General features: G+C 31.2%; 1 protein-coding gene across 1 annotated transcript; it reads left to right on the forward strand.

The window, feature by feature from the left end:
• Window positions 1-1,609: 1,609 nt before the first annotated feature.
• Window positions 1,610-3,473, forward strand: LOC123888908 (CBL-interacting serine/threonine-protein kinase 14-like). Its single transcript, XM_045938069.1, has one exon. The coding sequence runs from the start codon at window positions 2,144-2,146 to the stop codon at window positions 3,431-3,433; it is 1,290 nt and encodes a 429-aa protein (XP_045794025.1). The 5' UTR covers window positions 1,610-2,143; the 3' UTR covers window positions 3,434-3,473.
• Window positions 3,474-22,126: the final 18,653 nt, after the last annotated feature.

The following is a 22,126-nucleotide window of genomic DNA, read 5'->3' on the forward strand; positions in this document are numbered from 1 at the left end:
TTTTACGTCGTTCAAGATGCATTACTGGCGGCCCCTAGCCGCCACTAATGTTCAATTTGACCGTTTTGAATTTTTACGTCGTCCAAGATGCATTACTGGCGGCCTTATACGTTATTGACGGCTGGGAGCCTTCAATAACCCACAAATACATTACTGAGGGCTTTTAGCCCTCAATAAGTTTGGTCAATAATGTTATGTTTTCTTGTAGTGATATAACCATCCATCTTCCTTTTTGTTCTATTTTGCTTTCAATATGGTCTTTGCCTACTTGGCATCAGATTTTAAACGGAAGTGACATGTATTAGTCAACGAAGTCAACAAACCGTCGTCGGCACTATCAAACGGTTCTTTGCTAAAAATTAATGTTAGAGACTATTCTGACTAACGGAAGTTACATTTATAGATTTTAAAATATTTTTTTATGATTCAAGGATTATTATGATAACGAGTGACACTTTCAAGAAATAAAATAACTCTATATGCTCAGACAAAATGCTAAAAAGTGCACAGTAAAACATAAGACTAAAATTCTGAAGATTAAAGTTCAAATTCAATCAAAATAAAATGTTGAAACTGCATTTAAGTGAAAGATAAATCAAGGAGTAATTGATATTGCAAAATAAAAAGGTATGGGCCTTAGGGATACCCTCACGTAGGTACGAGGCAGTTAATGCTCATTTATAGACAAAGAATGGTACAATAGTATGAACATGTATCTACTGATATACATTTATCATTAATGGTTATGTGGTCACCACTCTGTCTCTCTCACACACACCCTATACATCACTAAAACGAATGTTTGGCTACTACAAGTCTACAACCATTATCCATAAGCACCAACTTTTACATCCAAAAGAAAATGGACACGACACATTCATTTCAACGTGTTTTCTTCCTTATTATTGCCAACGCGGTTCCTTAACATAATTCTAAGCCTCTTTCTCTCTTTTTTTCTTTTATTTTAGTTTTCACTACCTATATCCAGCTTACTAGAACGTCTAATCGGATTTGGAGATCAGTTCTGACATAAAGTGATTTCAGCCCCTCCAAATCTCATTTGCAGAGAGAATCGAACTGTGATCCTCCTTATCAAATTCAACAACACAGATCATCATTGGATCACTTAACAATTGGTCAATTGTAAATCTCTCTTTGGAAAATGATAGTGAAGAAACTATAACAAATAAGAATTTACAAAAATATGTTAAAAATAATTTGAAAACAACTTATCAACATGTTATAAAATATTTCTTAAATTCTCTCAAACAATTTTATGGTTGTTCAGACTAGTTGTTTCAACTTCACCATTCTACATTTGTTGAGGTATTGTCTTGTTTGAGATTTGTACAAGGCATCATAAGTTTAATCTTTGTAAAAAACATTTCATTATATTGAAAAGTGTGTGTTATTTATAAACTGATTTTAGCCTCAATTTTTAAATAAAGTAGGAATATTTTTGTGTACTAGAATATCGATCAATAATTTCAAAGTGGAAGTATTTTTGTGTACTAAAATATTATTTAATTTTATTGGATTTCTAATGTATTTGGCATATGTTACAGGTCACATACATTATTTATTAAATTAACCTAAAAAAGAATTTTATTTTTTTAATTAAGAATCAAAAACTGTAAAATTACCAAATTTAAAATATAAACCGTGTGTTATCAAAATCAGACATCCCACAACCATTGACCCCAAGTAACACTTGTGTTACGTATATGAAAATGATTACTATTATTATTGTACCAACATCAATAATACACCTGTTTGTTTACAACTTACATTAAAAAAAAAATCGTGTACTAAGTATTGTCGTACGTTCAAAGGCAGCATCCAACCTAGAAGTGATTATCTTTAAATAGCTTCCGTATTCCACTCTTCACTACACCACATAACTTACTCTTCTTTTCCTTTCCTTTCCTTTCCTTTCCTTTCACCCAAATATACTTCAAAACAGCCATTATTTTAATAGTGCGTGGCTCTTGAAGTTTAGTTTCTTTAAAGATTATTCATTAATCTCCAAAAGCACGTTAGAAAATCTCCAGCACCAATAATCATTAACCACGGCAACTCTAAACCCAAACAAATCCTTATCTATCTTAAATCAGTTAGATATAAGGTACAAAACGACACCGTTATGGCAGAAAACACGCAAATTCAAACACAAAACGAGTCAAAACGCGTCGTTTTGTTCGGTAAATACGAAATTGGAAGATTATTGGGCGTTGGTGCATCCGCGAAGGTGTATCACGCGACAAACGTTGAAAACGGGAAGAGCGTGGCGGTGAAAGTCATAAGCAAGAAAAAACTCATCAATGGAGAATTCGCCGCCAACATTGAACGCGAGATCTCAATTCTCCGCCGTCTCCACCACCCTAACATCATTGACCTGTTTGAAGTTCTCGCATCGAAGTCCAAAATTTACTTCATCGTTGAATTCGCCGCCGCCGGCGAACTCTTCGAAGAAGTAGCAGGCAAAGAAAAGCTTACTGAAGGCCACGCTAGAAGATACTTCCGGCAACTCATCTCCGCCGTGAAACACTGTCACTCTCGCGGCGTTTTCCACCGCGATCTTAAACTCGATAATCTTTTACTCGACGAGAATGATAATCTCAAAGTAACGGATTTCGGTTTAAGCGCCGTTAAAAACCAGATCCGACCCGACGGTTTACTTCACACCGTTTGTGGTACACCGTCCTACGTGGCACCGGAGATACTCGCGAAGAAAGGCTACGATGGTGCGAAAGCTGATGTATGGTCATGCGGCGTCGTTTTGTTTGCTCTTACTACAGGGTATTTACCGTTTAATGATTATAATATTACCGTGCTTTATAGAAAAATTTACCGCGGTCAATTTCGTTTACCGAAAGAGATATCTTGTGATCTGAAGAATCTCTTATCACGTTTGTTGGAAACGAATCCTAAGACAAGGATAACCGTTGATGAGATTCTTGAAGACCCGTGGTTCAACTTGGGTGGATTTAAGTTGGACCGGGTTTTAGTTAAGTCTGAGCTGGAGGGGGAGAATCGAATCGGATTTAAACCAATGAACGCATTTGACTTGATATCTTTTTCAACTGGGTTGGATATGTCGGGTATGTTTGAGGAAAATGACGGGTCAGTTTTAATTGAACGGGTTGTTTCGGCGGAGGTGCCGGCAAGGATTTTGGAGAGGGTGGTGGAAATGGTGAAGGGGACAAAAGTAGTGGTGAAAAGAATGGAGAATTGTGGTGGAGCAAAGTTGGAAGGGCAAGAAGGTAATTTGATTGCTCTTGTTGTGGTTTACCGGTTAACGGATGAGTTAGTTGTAGTTGAAATGAAGAAGCGTGGAAAAGGGGAGGAATATGGCGCGCAATTGTGGAAAAATAAATTGAAACCTTTTCTTGTTGAGTTGGCTAAGAAACAGGAAGTGCCGGTTTCTCGGTGACTTCTTGTTTAGTTTATTAAATTAAATTGGATTATTATTATTATTTGGAATCTATATTGTTTTTTGTATATGGTACCAAGTACCAACATCTTTGCATCAATAACTTCCGTAAAAAAATAAAATAATAATCCATTGGTAACAATTTTTTTTGAAGTATGATACTCACAATTTACTGGTTGTTGGCTTTATAATTTTTTTAAGGATTAGATATATTTTTTGTTAATTTCTATAAAATTATAAAATATTAAGTTTAATTTCGTTATGAATTCAATTTTATTGTCTATTTTAATTTGACTTTACCAAAAAAAAATAGTAAATACTTAATACTAACCTTTTAAGAATGTCCATTTCGTAAAAAAAATGTCCATGTCATGCTGTAAACAATGAAGAGAATATCCATGTGATAAGTGAACTTTTGGTTTTTTACTTAAGAAACAAGTAGAAGGGAAAGGGACCAAATCTAAAGAGAGGAATAAGTACCTTTCAGAAAAAGAAAGAGGTGAATAAGTATTTAACCAAATTTAGAAGATATATCGGTCAGTTTAGTTGAATGAAAAGAAAGAGAAAAAAAAAATTACGAAAATTAATAAATGGATTTAGATTAATTTTAGTCTAAGTTGATTCACTGGTTTCCGTAATTTTTTTTCTTCCCTCTTTCTTTCGACTCAGTCAAACGGACTCGTGTTGAATGACATGTTGACCCTAGGGGATGACAGAAAAATCCAAACTTGAGAGATCCATCCGAACTCAAACCAAAGTCAACGGGCGAAACTCGAGTTGACTGAGTTTGGGTTTGGGTGACACCCGATAATATGGGTGTGGGTTGGGTATCGGTCAAACTCACACCCGAAACTCATACACTCACCCGAAATATTTTATAATTACCTAATTATCCCCCATACTCTCCCTCAATTTCCTTGGAAGACCTTAATTTTAGTTGTACATTAATTTCTTGAAAGTTTATGTTGTAATTTCTTGAAAGTCTATGTTTGAATTTCCTTGGAAGACCTTAATTTTAGTTGTAATTTAATTCAAAGTCTACGTTGAAATTTAATTTCTTAAATTTGTAAATTATTTTCAAATGCGCTGCAGGTTTGGATTTGGGTGGAAAAAACCCGAACCCAATAGGTGTGGGCGTGGATGTTGTTTTGCCACCCGAACAGCATTTGGGTTTGAGTGATGATATCGGGTGTGAGTTTGGTAAGTGTCAAACTCGCACATATGGGCGCCTGTTGCCATCCCTACTTGACCCAATATTATTTTATGTCTTTCTAATTAACTAAGGCCCTGTTTGGTTTATCTTATTTTTGAGCTTATGCAAATAACTTATGCAATATAAATTAGATTTTATGCTATTTTATAAGTTCACACTAGTGAGACTTGTGTTTTTTATAAGCTATTTTATTATAAACTACTTTGACAAATTTATAATAATACATAAAAATAACCCACTTGGGGTTGGTCTAGTGGTGTTGGCTTGGGTCCTTGGAGTATGCTCCTCTCAAGGTCTCAGGTTCGATTCCCCCTGGAGTCAATTTCGGTGGGCTAAGTCCATACAAAGAAAAAAAAACTCTGGCTTTAATTGGGGCCCTCGCAAGTGGACGGTGGGATTGGTCCTCTTGGATTAGTCTGACCTAAGGCCGGATACCAAGTTTTAAAAAGAAAAACAATACATAAAAATTACATAAACTCAAAAATAAGTTAATCCAAACAAAGCCTAATTAAGAGTTTGTCAAAAAAAATTAACTAATTAAGAGTTTCTTTCCTCTACTTTTTTATTTGACCAATTTTATAATTTCTTTTTAACGGTGTCATTACTAAAACAACTACAAATGACAAGATTGAATATCAATTAAATAATTTTTTGTTTTAATTAAAAAAATAGTGGTCTCAGCATCAAGTAAATAATTAGTTTCAGTTAAAAATATATTTATAAGTCTGTAAAACATAAACCAACAAAAATATATTTATATGTAAAACATAACTCAACCAACAATTATTAATGTTATTAGATTGAACATCGATCTTCATTCAAATTTAAATTATATATAAAAATAAAATCTAACAATTACGTATGTGAATTTTTTGTGGTAAATATAATTATCACTTCCTCTATTGGCAAAAATTATATTTGAGTATGTTCCTTCAAACTTTACATAGTTTATGATGATGAACTCCTTTTTTCATGATCCACATACAAAGAAACATAAAGTATCAATACAGTTGATCTAGTGATGATTGACGTTGAACTTTATACCGCAATTGTGATCAAGAGAAGACATAAATCACTTGATACCAGGTTTTGATTTCCGAACCAGATTAGTCGATCTATTAGGTCGGATATCAGTTATTGGAAAAAAAGAAAAAAAGTATTTAAATTGCTTTCCAGACAGACAAATTTGAAACACATGAGGTAGGGGAGTGAGTGATACCATAGTATATACGCCCGGATACCAGCGCAAACCAAAGTAAACAGTAGAACAAAATTTAGATCACGGTAGAGCTTTTCTAGTCACACATGATAAGAGGGTAAAGACAAATGTGGATGATTGAGATATTAGACATCAATCATTATTGAAGTATGGCAAACAACGTTTGTGGCTCATAATAATGCATCATAGTTTATGTATTATTGCGTTGATTTTATTTTCTTTTTGCAAATCATAGGGATTAGCTGTGTGCAATGAAAGATAAAACAATAAGATGTTGTGTTTTTCGTTTAGTTGTCAGGGACATCGAATAATTGTTCATGAGTCGAAAATCAAATTTTGGACACTTTATCTTTTTATCTTTAAGGTAAATTTTTTAACTGCTGGTCTATTTGACCAAAAAAATAAAAATAAATAAGATGATAACAATAATACTATTTGTTAGAATTACTAAAATTTTATTAGTTTCTTTTAGGTTTTAATGCACGTTTGATCCCCTATTTTGAAAAACTTAAACTTTTGATCCCCTATTTTAAAAGTCAACTTTTTTATCCCCTATTTTGAAAAATCTGAACTTTTGATCCCTCTATTTTAAAAGTCAACTTTTTGATCCCCTATTTTGAAAAACCTGAAGTTTTAATTTCCTATTTTAGATTTTCCTGAATTTTAGTTCCCCAACTCAATTTGGTGACTATAATTCAGAAAAATCTAAAATAGGGGATCAAAACTTCTGGTTTTTTAAAATAGGGATCAAAAAGTTGGCTTTTAAAATAGGGGGATTCAGATTTTTCAAAATAGGGGATCAAAAGTTCATTAAAGCTATTTTTTTTTTTAATATATTACCTACATGGAATTTTTATTTAACATTTCCTAAGAGAAATTGCATTTTATTGTCAAAAATAAAAATGAAAAATTACCTCTTAATTTGTACTACAATGTAAGAACTCGAATGAAAAATCGAAAAGGGGATCACCAATTTGTTTCTTGATAAATATGTTGGGTTTAGACAATTTTTTAAGTTATTTTTTTATGTATAATTATCTTTTTATTTTTTAGGAGAAATATCCTTAGTAATTCAAAATTTAACAGCGATCAAAATAAATATAGTAAAAAACAATTTACTTCAAATTTATTAAATAAGAAGTTAGCATTTAAAATAAAAGAACGTCAATCATTTGGACAATCTTTTGATAAATTCCTACTCTATCAATCTAGATCACAAAATAAAAACCAACTAAACTTGGTAACGTGCTGAAATTTAAATGCTCTAAATAACGACCAACTTAACATTTCTAATCATGTTCTACATATAGTTTAATATTTATTTATATGCCCCTTGGTTCATATATAGTGAAATCGAGTCTCGGTAATCTAGAATTCGGCCACGAAGTAATATGATTCGAATATCGGTTCCTGCAATAATTTGCAATATCGCTGTCAATTGAGAATTTGTTATATGCTCCCCGGAACAGGAACACTAATGTCTGGATTTATATAATTCAAAATTGACATATAAATTTTTTTGAATTAACATCATTTACATTTGGTCCCTAATATCTAGCTCAATTAATAAATACCAATATTAATATTAAGTTAAAAATCTTCACTCAAGTTTAAACTCGAAATCACAATTGTATGTACTAATTAATGTTAATGGATATTTATCATTTTGTCGGCAAAAATAAAGAAAAACATGTCCTTCAATTTCAAAGATAATAATGAAGATAAATAGCAGCAATGTAAAATTCTCATCAACTTCTTGTTATAGTACTACTTTGGGCTTCCAAAAAGTTTTGGTTAATTTAATTGTTATGCACTGTCAGTATATTTTTTTTTTACATATATATCTAATGACGCGTTGCCACATCATTCAATGAATTGACACATCATATGTTTTTAATTATCATACATGATGTGTCGGTATATTATTTGATACATGTGCAAAATAATTTTATACCGACGATGTATATAAATTAAATTAAGCTGTAATTGCATCAAGTTGCATAAGTCCTATTATAATAATATTGCCGCAATTTCTTCTGAATATATAAAGTTTCGGTCAATTTTCCTAATTCCTACTTCCTAACCTTCTAATAAAAGTATACTCTCCAACTTGACAAAAAAAAAGTATGCTCCAACTTCTTTTGTAAGTTTACCCAAAATGACTTTGAGAATTTTATATTCTTTTTTGGCTGGCTGTTATAAGATATATCAATAATAATGACAACTCTTACAATATGTTCAAACACATGAAAAGTGGATGTATGTATCATATAAGATACTAAGACAGCTAGGTGCTTATCATTATCATTTATTTATCTATTATAACCAATTAATGCACGTGGGGGGTTTAATTTAATATAATCAAATGAATCCTGTTTGAATGTACACTTAGACATAAAAATATACACATTTGCTTATTAAGTTATTATACAAAATGAGGGAAGTGAGCATAAGCTGCTGAATGGTGGAACTATGTTAGGCATGACCTAAATGAGGGAAGTGGGCATAAGCTGAATGGTGGAAACATGACCGGAATGGTCGAGATGAGGTAGATTTAATCTGAATGGTCAAGTTGATGTAGGATATGAATATAATCAGTTGGCTAATTAAGGTGAAATAGTAGGGGCCATATGATATATGATATGATAATTTACACTAGTCTAACAACCATATTTTATTTTATTTTATTTTTATTTTTATGAATAAGCCAAAGAATATATTAAAAATATAAGGTGTGTGTCAAAAAAATCACATTACAAAGAAATAACGACAAGAAAGCTCTCACAAAATAAAAAGCAAAAACTCAAAAACTAGTTATGCTGAAGCAAGTAGAAGGGTTAATTCACCACTGATTTAAAAGAAACATCAGTCTTTTTTACGGGCTTTCAACTACCAACAAGAGAAAACCTTAATTTTATTTAATAAAAGCTCCTTGATCAGTGTGTTTGCTTGGAAAATTTGATTATTTCTTTCTTTCTAGACTAACCAACAACAAACCACTCAAACCAAGTTAAAAATTTGGCTAACACCCTTACCCTAACCTCCCAAACAACCACATTACATGTCTAAACACACTTTATCCCAATTAACCCAATGAATCTTCCTCACCTCCTCACTCCCACATAAAATATTTAAACAAGGATTCAATAGAAAAAATAATGCTTGTGACAACTTTGAAGAATGAAAGAAAATAAACTGAAATCGATGACAAGACAAATTTAAGGAGAACCAATTGACCACCCATGGAAAGGTTCCTCCCTACTCTTCCAGCCAGAATGTTTCTTGTGAATTTTCTTAACTAGAGGATACCAGAATGATAAATGGCGAGGATTTCCACAAATCGGCAAATCTAAATACAAAAAAAAGGACACAACCAATCTTATGGTTCAACACAAAAGTAACATCCACTAACCAAGACTCCTCCACATTCACCTTTATCAAGGAGCTCATTATGAAAATTAATTCTAAGTCCAGACATCAATTCAAAAAGAATCAATATTGCTTTCAAAGCTCTATCATTCGCCCAACTCTTCTCATCTAAAATCAAAGTATCATTAGGAAATTGAAGATGAGAAATTCTTCATTGAGACACTGAGATTGCATCAAACTTGTTACCTCGAAAAAAAATTAGCATCTGCTACTATCTTCAACATCACATGCAACCCTTTAAGACAATTAATTAAAAAAAGAAATGGCGACAAAGGATCACCTTGTGCAAGCCTCGCCTTAACTGAAACTCATATATCACACACCTATTAACTAAAACTGAAGTCGGAGTTGTGCTAATATATTCTAACATCTACCTTCTCCATTTTTCTAGAAACCTCATTTTACTCATCACTGCATCCGAATGTAGCTCCATTCCATGGAATCACAGACTTTCTAAAAATTCATTTTAAATAAAAGAAGCTCTTTTTTATGCTTCTAAGCATCATCCACTATCTCAATATAGTAATTATAATCCCATCAAAAATTTGTCTACTCTTGATAAAAACAAACTGAGTATTAGATATAACATTTCCAATAACTTACTTTAATCTGTTAGTCAAGACTTCAAAATTATATTTTATTATAATATATTTAAATATGACAAAAGTAAATGTAAACTAATAAGCTTAGATGAAGAAAAAAAATGTAAAAAATAGATGATGTTTAACACATAATACAAAGTCTAACAAAATAGAATAAATATAATGTAAGCTAATATGTCAAAATTAACCAATCTTAACATAGTATGTGTGCAATAACTGACAACCAATCAACCACATCAAATAATATATAGTCCCAACAGTGGCATAAAAGAATTCAAATTTCAGAGGAACTATGAACAAAACTCAAAATTTATATAATATGCTTTACATATTAATTATAGAATGAAACGATGATTTGACCTTGATAAAATTTGGTGAACACTTCAATTTGAATATATATCACCATTGAGGTAGTTAATTTTATTAGGGTTTAAATTTTTAATAAACATTATTTATAAATCTATTAAAGTTAATAAATATTATTTATATCGCACCATATGTGTAGAAGTTGGGGTTCGCGCCCCAGACACTCAACATATTCACCTTAAAGGTGGATTTTTTAGTCACTAAACACTTGAAAAGAAAAAAAAGAATTATCAACTATAAGATGCAGGCCAATTCTAACATGCACAAGTGCATCATGTCTTTCATGATGCATATCAAAATAAGATATGTACGAAAAAATTTACCTAAGAAATGAGAGACTATGACACCTGTACATGTCCCTTCCCCCACTCTTCCACCAAGTGCTAACATATTTTCTATCTTGCATTGCGGCGAAAGTTAAATACGAGATGTGTTCTCTTTGGGCTTTAGTTCACACTTGGATTAGTATTTCACCGACGAGTTTCACTTCTATTTGGGATCACTTTGTTTAGTTTACTCTCTCAGCTGGTGGATCTAGAGCACACCGGTCTTTTTTGCAACTCATTTGGCTTGCTAGCGTATGAGTTGTGTGGACGGAAAGAAATCACGGGTTGTTCAAAGGCTCAGACAGTACTCTTCATCAGTTGTTGGACAAGATCAAACTTTTTTCTATAGGTGGTTGAAGACCACTAGTGTTACTATAGTCTCAAACTACAATAGTTGGTGGTCAAGTCTTTTATTATGTTTGGGCCTTGTATGATTGTTTGTATTTCTTTCTATGACTTTTTGTAAACTCTGGTAGTCTATCTTGACATGTCTTGTGCTGAGGAGACTTTTTTGTTAATATATCTCATTTTTACTTGTTCAAATTTTTTTTTTAATATTTAACTAAATTATTGGACTCAAGGTAATGAGATTCCTCTAAAATAAATTGCTTAAAAGAAACTTTTTTTTTTATATAAGATTTGGCATATATATATATATATATATATATATATATATATATATATATATATATATATATATATATACACCATCCGTCCTAAAATATAAGCAAAAATTGATCAATGAAAGTTGATGTATTTGGTTTAAAATTTAGTCCAGATACATTCACTTTTGTTGACCTCCTTTTGCTTATATTTTGGGACGGAGTAGTGTGTATATATATATATAAGATAATTACACATTGATGAAAAGTAGGCGGCAACAAGCTGTGCCGCTAAAAGAACTTGAATTAAAATTTTTATAGAAATAATTTTTAGCAGACATTAAATTCTAAATTATAGAGTTTTTCCTTAAAAACCAGATTTTTAATTATAAAAAATAATATTTAATACAAATAAAAAATAATTTTACACTACAAGGCCCGACACCCACAACCGCATTTACAATAATAGAAATGGACAAATTCCTTATACCCAAAAATAATTTTACACTACAAGGCTACTAGATTTAGTCTAGTGGTAAGGAGTTTGGGTAATATGCAGGAGGTCAGATTCGATTCTCTCTCGCTCCATTTTAACCAAAAAAAAAAAATAAGAAAAGAATTAGTAAAAAAAAAATGGACACATTTCTCATTTATAAAAAAAATAAAGAATGCCATATAGTACGTATGCCATTTTTCAATATAAAAAGATTGAACTAGTCTCGAAGAAATTATAGAACAGAAGACAGAAAGCGAAATGTTGTGTGTTTTAAGCATTGTCATCATTCAGCATCACTCTCACATTCACAATAATGCATGTTGTATTACGTCTTATTGATGTTTTAATTTATCCGTAATTATGAATTATCTACTATTTTATCCTTAAAATTATAATAAAAATTATTTGAATTAAATATTGTGGTTATTGTTAGTTGAAAACTCATTATCACATTACTCAATAATGCATGCAAAAATGGAAAGAGTACATTATTTCAACACTTGTCGTTCGTATATTTGAATTGAGAAAATGAGGCCTAACTAAAACTCATAATATAATTGAAGAGAAAACGAAGGATGACCCACCATTTCTATTTACAACCACACTTGTAATCGATTAAGTAGAACATGCTGCTTGGATCAAAAGTTTTCAAATATTTTGCCTTTTTGAGAGTTTTTATTCCTATTTAATAAACTTTTTTATGTGAAAAACCAACCTAGCGGCAAAACTCACACGCATTAGAAATATTGAGAAGTAAAAATTATAGATTTAATTATGTGAGTTAAGCTTAATTGGTAAGAATATCACATTTTATATGTATTGATCGGAGTTCAAACTCGGAACACTTCACTTATTCATCTTAAGGATGGAATTTCTAGTTGTTCATGTATATGAATACAAGAGGTGAGCTCCCTTGAGAGTTCAAGAGCACTCAAGAGCACTCAATATATTATTTTTGACCTAGAATGAATCTGTCATTTTCCTCCTAAGTGTCACCTTTTATAGTCCAACATCTCTTGACCTAATGGACCTTCTCTTGTGTTGAGGTATCCAAGCCCAATAAGTATGACATTGAGATCCATAAGCAGCTCGTCCGTATAGGACACGTGGAATTAAAACTCATGTGGCTCACGTCATTCGTCCGTGCAGATCACGTGAAGGTGGAACACACCTAGTTCACGTCACTCGTCCGTGCAGATCACGTGGAGGTGGAACGTGTGATGGTGGAGCTCATGGCGTGGTAGAGCTAGGCCTGTAGGAGTGGAGCTCATGACGTGGTAGAGTTAGGCCTGTAGGAGTAGAGCTCATGATGACCTGAATGGTCAATCTATAATATTATTTCATGATATGGTCTCCGTATCAGTTCACAGTCTCTCAGACGTCAAGTTGGTTAAGGTTAATTGGTAGTGGAAATGGATTGAACACGTATTTGAATCCCATGGTACGTGGTTCGATTTCCAGGGAAGGCAAAAACTCCACTAGAGAGGGGGTGAAGAAGATCGTGAGGTGGCAGTGCCGGGACCACCTAAGGTGGTAGGGTCTGGGCTGTTACACGAGTCATTCTATCAATCATATCGCATGTTGACTGAGGCAACCAGGCCACCTGCATATAGTAGTTGGGGATAGAATTTAACATAGACTTGACGAGAGTCATGCGACCTGCCTTATTCAACAAATTATGTTGCCAACTAGCAAGCCGCCGACTAATTTTCTCCTCAAAGAACTCATAATCTTTGCGATGAAGACGGCCATGTATCATTGGGAACCCCAAATATTTTTCCAAAGAAAGAGTGCGGCTAATTCCTGTCCTGGAAACAATGGAAATAATTTTTCCTCTCTTGGTGGAGGAGGAGAAGAACACATTTTAAAATCATTTGAACCGCATTTCTGAAAAACTTTGAACTTTAAAATAATGTGCAATTATTTAAATGTTCGGGATCCTATTATTTTTTTAAAATTTAAGACCTAATTGCAAAACATTGTCTAGTTAAAAACTCAAATACACTTGTTTTTTTAGAATACAGGAGGCTCGAAGTCCAAAAGAAGAAACTGCGAGTTGGAAATATTACATTTTTTAATTCAAGGTGATTTTTAGAATAATTAAACTAACATGTACTATCAAGTCCAACTCCACTCATGTGTTGGTTATGCGACTACATTTGGCCTCAACTTTTTTAGGCTCTATGATAATAGTTACTCAATATTCATAAACTATTATGGCCTGGATACATTAGTAGTAGACTTACTATCCAAAAAAATAAAATTAGTGGTAAATTATGATGTTTGTGTAAGTAAGGTCCTTGACTCAAATATTTATATTGTCATTTTTTCTGTATAATTTTAATTCTAGTCATTTTAAATTAAATTAAAACCGATAATTTTTTTTGAAAAACCTAAGAATTGAAACAATTACATGTAGAACCTATTCACAACCTCAATCACTAGGTCATTTCAATCTTTGCTTCAAAATAATCAATTCACAACCTCAATAGTTTTATATGTTTTTTTACGTTATTTACAATTTAAATAGAAGACAATTCATTTAAATTTTTTGCAATGTTTTTATCAAGCACCCAATTTTAATATTTGAGCAAGGCGTCCAAATGATCGAGGTCGACGCTACGTATTATTTGAGAGATTTTTTGCCACCATGCCACTTTCTCGCGCGCTCTACTAGTTTCTTATTTTATCCTACCACTATTTAAGTAGCGGACATGTAAAGGAGTATGTTTATATCCTTAAATTTCTCATTTGTATGATGTCTGCTACTTAAGTAACTGATAGAATTTGCTACTTAAATAGCTTACGGTGACTATTTTAGTAATTTTACACTGCAAAGCTAGAAAATTGGTAGGGTGAGAAGATAAAATCTCGTATTATTTGCCCCATATTTATATAGTATGTGTATCTCATTTTAGCAAACAGAAATGAGAGTTACTTTTGTCGTCCTACTGATTATTCAAACATTGTCCGCTATTTAAGTAGCGGGTGGAATTTTTTCTCAAAAATTTCTGATTTTATAACATCCGCTACTTAAAAATAAGGCGTGCAAGTAACCAGTAGGGTGACAAAAATAGCTCCCAACGGAAATATCTTATTGTCTTGTTACCTTTGTGAAACTGGATCGCAAAATTAGGGCCTACAAATAAACCCCAATGAGGTTCTCATGCAATTGGGCCATTCTCAAAGCATGTGTTATTTTCTAGTCTGACAAAAAAAACCATGTGTTATTGTGTCCACAGTTTGCTTAGTGATAATAACTATTTTCTTAAAACATCTCCATTTCATTCTTGGTGGGATTTAAAATAATGTGACTTGCATTTCAAATCAAACTTTTAATTTGGTACTATAAATGCTCTTTGTATCTCCACCAACAAGTTGGGAAGAATGTGTGGGACATGGATAGAGGAATGCACATTCATAATTAGGGATCCCATGTAATGTAATCAATTAATATATATTGATAATTGTTAGATTGAGATGAAACATTTAAATTTGTAAATATTGAGTTTTTTTATAAAAAAAAAATATAAAATATAAACGTAGAATATGAATTGTTTAATCTTAATTTAACGATCACTAATTTACTTAGTCCGTCATATGTGGAATATTTGATTACAGTGAATCCAAATATGTTATTTCATTGCAAGCTCCTTCACTGATATGAATAGTGGCAACAATTTAAATGATTAATAGTTAAATGTTCATTAAAAAACTATAAATATAAAAATGGAAGGGGAAAAAGGTAATAATACATCATCAATTGTATAGAAAATATTGTATGCTAGGATTATTTTTTTTCCTTGAAAATAATTGATTCTTGTAAATTTGGCATAGAAATTATCATCTAATATAGACTACTTTATGAATATTCATTATTCAAACTCCTCCATATTTGAATGCAAAATTAAACCCAACTAAAACTTAAGAAGGTTTTTTTTTTGAAGAAGCTAAATTAGCCCACTCAAATTGACGCCAGAGAGAATCAAACCTCAGACCTCAAGAGGGGCACACTCCCATGTCCCAAGCCAATACCAATGCACCAACTCAAGTGGGTTTAAAACCTAAGAAGGTTGATTTGGTAGTTAGTTAGATTCAACTCATATTTCCAAAAAATATAAATATGAAAAATGTTAAACAATGTCTCTAGAGGATTAGTTAAACATATTAACAAGGAAAAAATCAACCTATTTTATTTTAAATATTTTTAATTTTAAAATGTCACTTAGGTAATTTTTAGTCAAAAAAATCAACATGAGAAAAAATAAATCATTCGTAAATGAGCCACCTGGAATTAAGTAGTTTGATTAATAAGTCTATAACGCCCCGGCTCTTGCACATATAATACGATGTTCCTGCCAACAAAGCTAAGTTCACAGGGTACTCCATATAGTATTTTAATATTGTTATTTTATGAATACTAGGGATAAACCCGTGCGTTGCACGGGTTCGATTAAAATATATAATTAAAATATTTTTATAAATAAAAAATAATAATTGTGATAAGTATAATCATATATAGTTAAAAGATATACATTAATTTAAAATATGATTATATTTAATATTAGTATATAAGTATAAATTAAAAAAAAAGTTGTTTAGAAATATGAGATTTTTCATTAATTTATATCGTAGTTTTGTTTATAATTTAATGTAATAGATCTCTTATAATATTTTAGAATCATATTTTATTTTAATAGTGTAATCGTATAAGATCTTAGTTTTCTTTATATGAATTGCAACTGTATAGTCACATGTACCACTTTGTTTTTTATTTTTGATGTATTTTTTTTTCCAATAAGATCTTAGTTTGGATGTTGATTTTCTTTATAAGATCTTAGTTTATTTTTGTTATAAATGTGAATATTTTTTGTTGTCAATATATAAGTTTGGATGATGATTTCATATATATGAATTTAGGCTTAGTTATTTGGCTCAGGTAAAGAAAGTTTATTATTTTAGAAGAATTTCACATGTCATCTTATTATTTGCTTAAAAAATGTTATATTTTTCTTACAAACATCTCACTATTTTATTTTGAGCCGTAACTTAAACATTTTTTTAACACTTTATAGAATATGTACTTATTTTATTTAAATATTTGCATTATTATTTAAATCAAATCAATAATTTTGGAATTTTTAGTGAATTTCAGATCACATGCACACACTATATGTAAAGAATGAGATTATCTAAATCACCTTATTATTTTGCATGTAATTATGTTTTAATATCTACAGTTTCTACAATTTCTAAAATTTATTTTGACGTATGAGCATCAACAATTTATATAGTTGATGATTTTTCATCTTAATCTTGAAAAATTATAACTATTTACTCTACCCCTTCACACAATTTAAGGTCTCTCAGATTTATAAAAAAGACGATTCTTGTTCTGATAATAAATTGTTTCTATTGAAGTTTCTTCTCAAACATTCACCTGGTAGAATATTTATATCCCATATTTTATTGGTCAAAAATTTTCATAATGTTTTTAGCTAGCGGTTTTATTTATCTTCTTTTTACTATGCTTAATTCATTTTTTTTATCTTTCATTTTTTTTAATGATTTTTTTTGTCCCCTCATTTTTTTTTTGTCTTTTGCTATTGAATAATTTTTATTCGGGTTTTCAGTATAGTTTAGTAGTGCTTATTAGAATGCAATACTCTCTTTTTATAGAGGGGTACTTTTTTTTTGATAATATAGAGCAGTACTCTTAAATCATATTCTCAAAATATTATGCACAAAAAATTATTAGATCGAATTGTAGTCTTGCAAGATCATAAAAGCAATATAAAGGATACAATTTATAAATCCAGTAACCTGGTTACACATGAAAATTATTAGAGTTGATGTCTTGAAAGATTTTGAGAACGTATAAAAAATTGAAATTTATAAACAATAAAAGACATATATGTAAACTAATATATTTTTTTAATCATTGAATAACATAACTGATATTCAAGAGATTGACTCATCAACTACCACAAAAACCAATACTTGAAATGTAACCCATAAGGTATTCAATGCAAAAAGTTATTTCATTCTAATAGAAGGTGAATAATATGTAACCTTTGAATAATGAATAAGAATAGTAAATGTCATTATATATACATAGTATATTTTTTATGTTGAGCATACATAAAATTTATATATACATACTTTAGTGACGTATTTTCATTTTTTTTCTTTTATAATTTTGATCCTCTTTTTTTATTTTAGCACCATTAATTTACATTATTTGTTACTTATTAATTTCCAATACTTTCAAGGTATGCATAGATATAATATACCATATATAAACGTAATATTATGTTACTTGCATTTTATTTTTTACAATATTTGCATTTGTTTTAAACCCATTATAATCTGCCTAGATATAATTTATGTTAGTCTCAAGACTAATGATTTGGATGATGAAATGGACACAAAATAAATTTTAGAGTAATGTTTAAATATAGCTAGAGAAAATTTTCTCTAAAGCATGCTACATAGGCAAAAATTTGGAGGCTTCAAAATAACCAAGAGTAAAATACACAGCTTGTTGAAGACGAACCGTCACATACATGTTATTGGTCATATACAGGGGCGGAGCCCTTCATGGGCTGGACAGGGCCATGGCCCGCCCCAGAATTTTTAATTTTTTTTTCATAGGTATACTATTTAGCGGCGGTTATAAACCCCCGCTACATAGTCTGTGTAGTTTGTTAAATTTTGTTTCGCGGGGGTTTCAAACCATACAATCCAGTATTCTTTAACATGTTTTCAGTTTGCGTGGGTTTAAAACCCCCGCTAGTTTTACGTCCCAGAATTCAAATATACTTTTTAATTTATTTTTTTAAGCATCCCTTCTAATGTTTTATTGTTTAATAATTTATAGATGTCTTAAAATGTGTAATTTATTTTGTCGAAGTATTCAAGTATATTTTTTTGGAGAAAAAAGTACTCAAATTTGTATTTAAAATAGAGTTTGTGCATAAAAATTCATGTTTGATCAATCTTTTGTTAAAAAAATTTAAATTTTTGTTAGAGAGATGCATATAATATTATAAACATAAATACAAAAACTAATTAAAAAGTATGAAATTTACACATTTGACATAAAATATATTTCATAATATATTTTTAAAATTTATTTAATAAACATGTTAATGGTCCACCTTTTGACTACTTTTGAGATATGCATACTAGACAAACTTTCGATATGATATATCTTTTTTTTAGTAATTTCTTTTGCATGTTCGATTTATATTTGTAGCGGCCCGCCCCAATTTTTCGGGCTAGCTCCGCCACTGGTCATATATCTAGCTCCAAAAAATGCATGTTGATTTTGACCGCACACATAACTCCATTATAGAAAAACGTAATCCACAATTATTAGAAGACATAATTCATAATGATTATGAATGAAAGATGTAGAACATAAAGACGGTTGTAGTTTTAACACTTTTTTTTTTACCGGAAAGTTGTAGCACATATACAATGTAATATCCACAATATTATGAAATAAAATAATGGAAAAAGATTTGGTTAATCTAAATATATAGTGACTTCAGCTTCAATCCTATAAGAAAAGCCAATGAAAAATTTTAAGAGTATCATCAAATAGTTGTTTGAATAAAGCGATGATGATCCAAAATCAATTTTTTTTATTATAGATAGATAGATAGATAGATAGATAGATAGATAGATAGATAGATAGATAGATAGATAGATAGATAGATAGATAGATAGATAGATAGATAGATAGATAGATAGATAGATAGATAGATAGATAGATAGATAGATAGATAGATAGATAGATAGATAGATAGATAGATAGATAGATAGATAGATAGATAGATAGATAGATAGATAGATAGATAGATAGATAGATAGATAGATAGATAGATAGATAGATAGATAGATAGATAGATAGATAGATAGGGGGGATTGCCCTTGACTGCCCGTGAAATGTCAGGTAAACTCTCCACTATATGGAAGATTGCGGATCAATGGAAGATGATTTCTCTAGGTAGAGGATTTTATGAGTTTCAGTTTGTCTCCTTTGAGGACATGCGCTTAGCATGGTCTTTGGGAACCATAAACCTCAAACCCGGGGTGCTTAGGCTTTCTAAGTGGTCTAATGCTTTTAATCCGTACATAGTATTCAAGCTTGTAAACTGGCTGAAACCGTCTGAAGCGAAGGTTAATAATCGTGGCAACAAGATTATCACAATGAAGAAGGAAGTTGCGAACATGCAGTACATACCAAAAAAAGAAGGACAATGCCTTACCTACACTTTTGCTGAAGTGAAAAAAAAAATCAGCAATCCAATTTGATATGAACACATGAGGAAAATAAGCAAAATGAGGAGCATGAAGCGGAACGCCAACAAGCACATGAGAGTCTAAAAAATTCAGTTAATGATAATGGCGCAATTCCGGATACTGATGATGGAGTTGTTGTCCAACATTAAACCTCCTTTAGTATGATGCTGAATAATGTTCAGGATGACATTGTTCTTGGAGATATTCTAATCGATGATCCGGTGCTGCAACAAGTGGCCACTAATGATGTGGCTGATGTTACTCTTATTAATGAAGATTTGGACCAAGAATATGAGGTAATGAATGATAACTCCTCTAGTGTTCCAGATACGTAGGTAGCATTTGTGAAGCAAGCTGTTGGAAAACCTTTCACTCTGGTAAATATTGCAGTCTCGATGGCTAACGAGTTTGATGCCTCCACTCGTGCTATACCTGATACAAAGCAAAACATTGTGATATTGCCGGATGATGAGTTTGATGAGGTGGTCCAAGCAAACCTTCAAGTGATTAAACAAGTTTGGACAGCGATGGAGAAATGAGAGAAGCCTTCCACCCTGTTAATTCTAAAAGCCAAAAGAAGAAGATAGAACAATTGGCTCGGAGTGTTGGACAACCATATAACACTTGTTCTATGGGTGAAACATCTTACACGTCCCTATGAACTGGGTGGGGGTTTTGGCAAACCGGAAGCTCGAGTTCTTTGTGAATTTCCTTTGTAGGGATGATTATTCCGTACTACTTTATATTGTTTACTTTTAGGATAAGGTCTAGCCCCCATGTACATTTTTTTTTTCTTCTTATTTATTTATATTAATATGTAATGTAAGTATATGATGAGAGTTTTTAGATGCGCCAACTTATTTGAAATGTTTATACAATCCTTGATACCTAAATGTTTTTAACTTATTAAAAAAAATGTTTTTGTTATGTTTTGTTATGATACTAGATAGTGACCCGTGCATCGCACGGATTTTATAAATAATAGAATAAAAAATGGATAATCAAATTAAAGCGAGAAACAAATAAGTTAGATGATAAAGACAAAAAAAAAAAAAGAGACATGGTGAGGATGAAATAATGGACGAACTTTAGAAGTGTATTTTGTATCATATTAATTTTAAAAAAATTCCTATAAAACAAAATTAATCTTTAGATCTAATGTAAATCGTAAATAAATCTTTAGTGTTTCTTTTTATTATCCTTATCGTATTACCCATATTTGAGGGAAGAGAACTACGATAGGAGCAATCAAAGCCACTTGATGCTAGAATTGAGTCAATCGTTAGTTTGCCTAGTGGTGTTTGACACTCCATTAGGTAGGGAGGACCACTGTTCAATCTCTTGCAATTACGACCGGGAGGAGATTAAAACCATTTGATGCCAGAACATACCCCGAACCAAATTAGACGGTCCAGTAGGCCGGATACTGGTGGTGAAAAAAAAAGAAGAATATGAAGATATCCCTTAATATCTAGAAATCTAGACCTAGTAAGTCGGCTAAGCCTATGTAAACTTGGCCAGAATTTAGAAAAACTCAGATACACGACCATTAAAAAAAACACATTGGTTCTATTTCATTTGTCATTCTTATCACGAGACCAATTCGTGTGCTGACAACTTGACTAATAGGGGATGTGATGGTGGTCGTGCTTTGATTATTTATGAGCAAGTTCATGCTCAAATTAGATGTTATTTTTTTGTGACATTGTTGGAGTTGTTATTCCTCACTTGATTAATATGTTATTTTCTTATTCGGGCTTTAGCCCTCTTTTAATCCAAAAAAAAAAAAAGGTAACATAAAGAAAAATACAAAACACTTGAAACGAAAATTAATACAAAATATATTAAATGGTATTTCATTACAATTTAGTAGCTTATGCGTTTATGCGTACATGCGTTGACAAACCTCAGGCTACAAAACATTGATTGTAAAAGTTTGTGATTGATCACTATCATCTGTTATTAATATCTTTAAATCAGCTCGAGTTCTAACACGGGAAACGACAACATATAATTGATCAGGTGTAAAAATAGGCTTAGGAAGATACAAACCAAGGATAGAAACATAATAAGAAAAAAATTAAATCAGAATTTTGGTAAAGCCCTAAAATACATAACTTTTGTCTAATA

This window comes from Trifolium pratense, linkage group LG6 (assembly GCF_020283565.1).
Source record: "Trifolium pratense cultivar HEN17-A07 linkage group LG6, ARS_RC_1.1, whole genome shotgun sequence".
Taxonomy (NCBI): domain Eukaryota; kingdom Viridiplantae; phylum Streptophyta; class Magnoliopsida; order Fabales; family Fabaceae; genus Trifolium; species Trifolium pratense.

Bases quoted from the DNA above. Each gene is read 5' to 3' on its own strand.
- LOC123888908 (XM_045938069.1), top strand. From the start codon at position 2,144: ATGGCAGAAAACACGCAAATTCAAACACAAAACGAGTCAAAACGCGTC.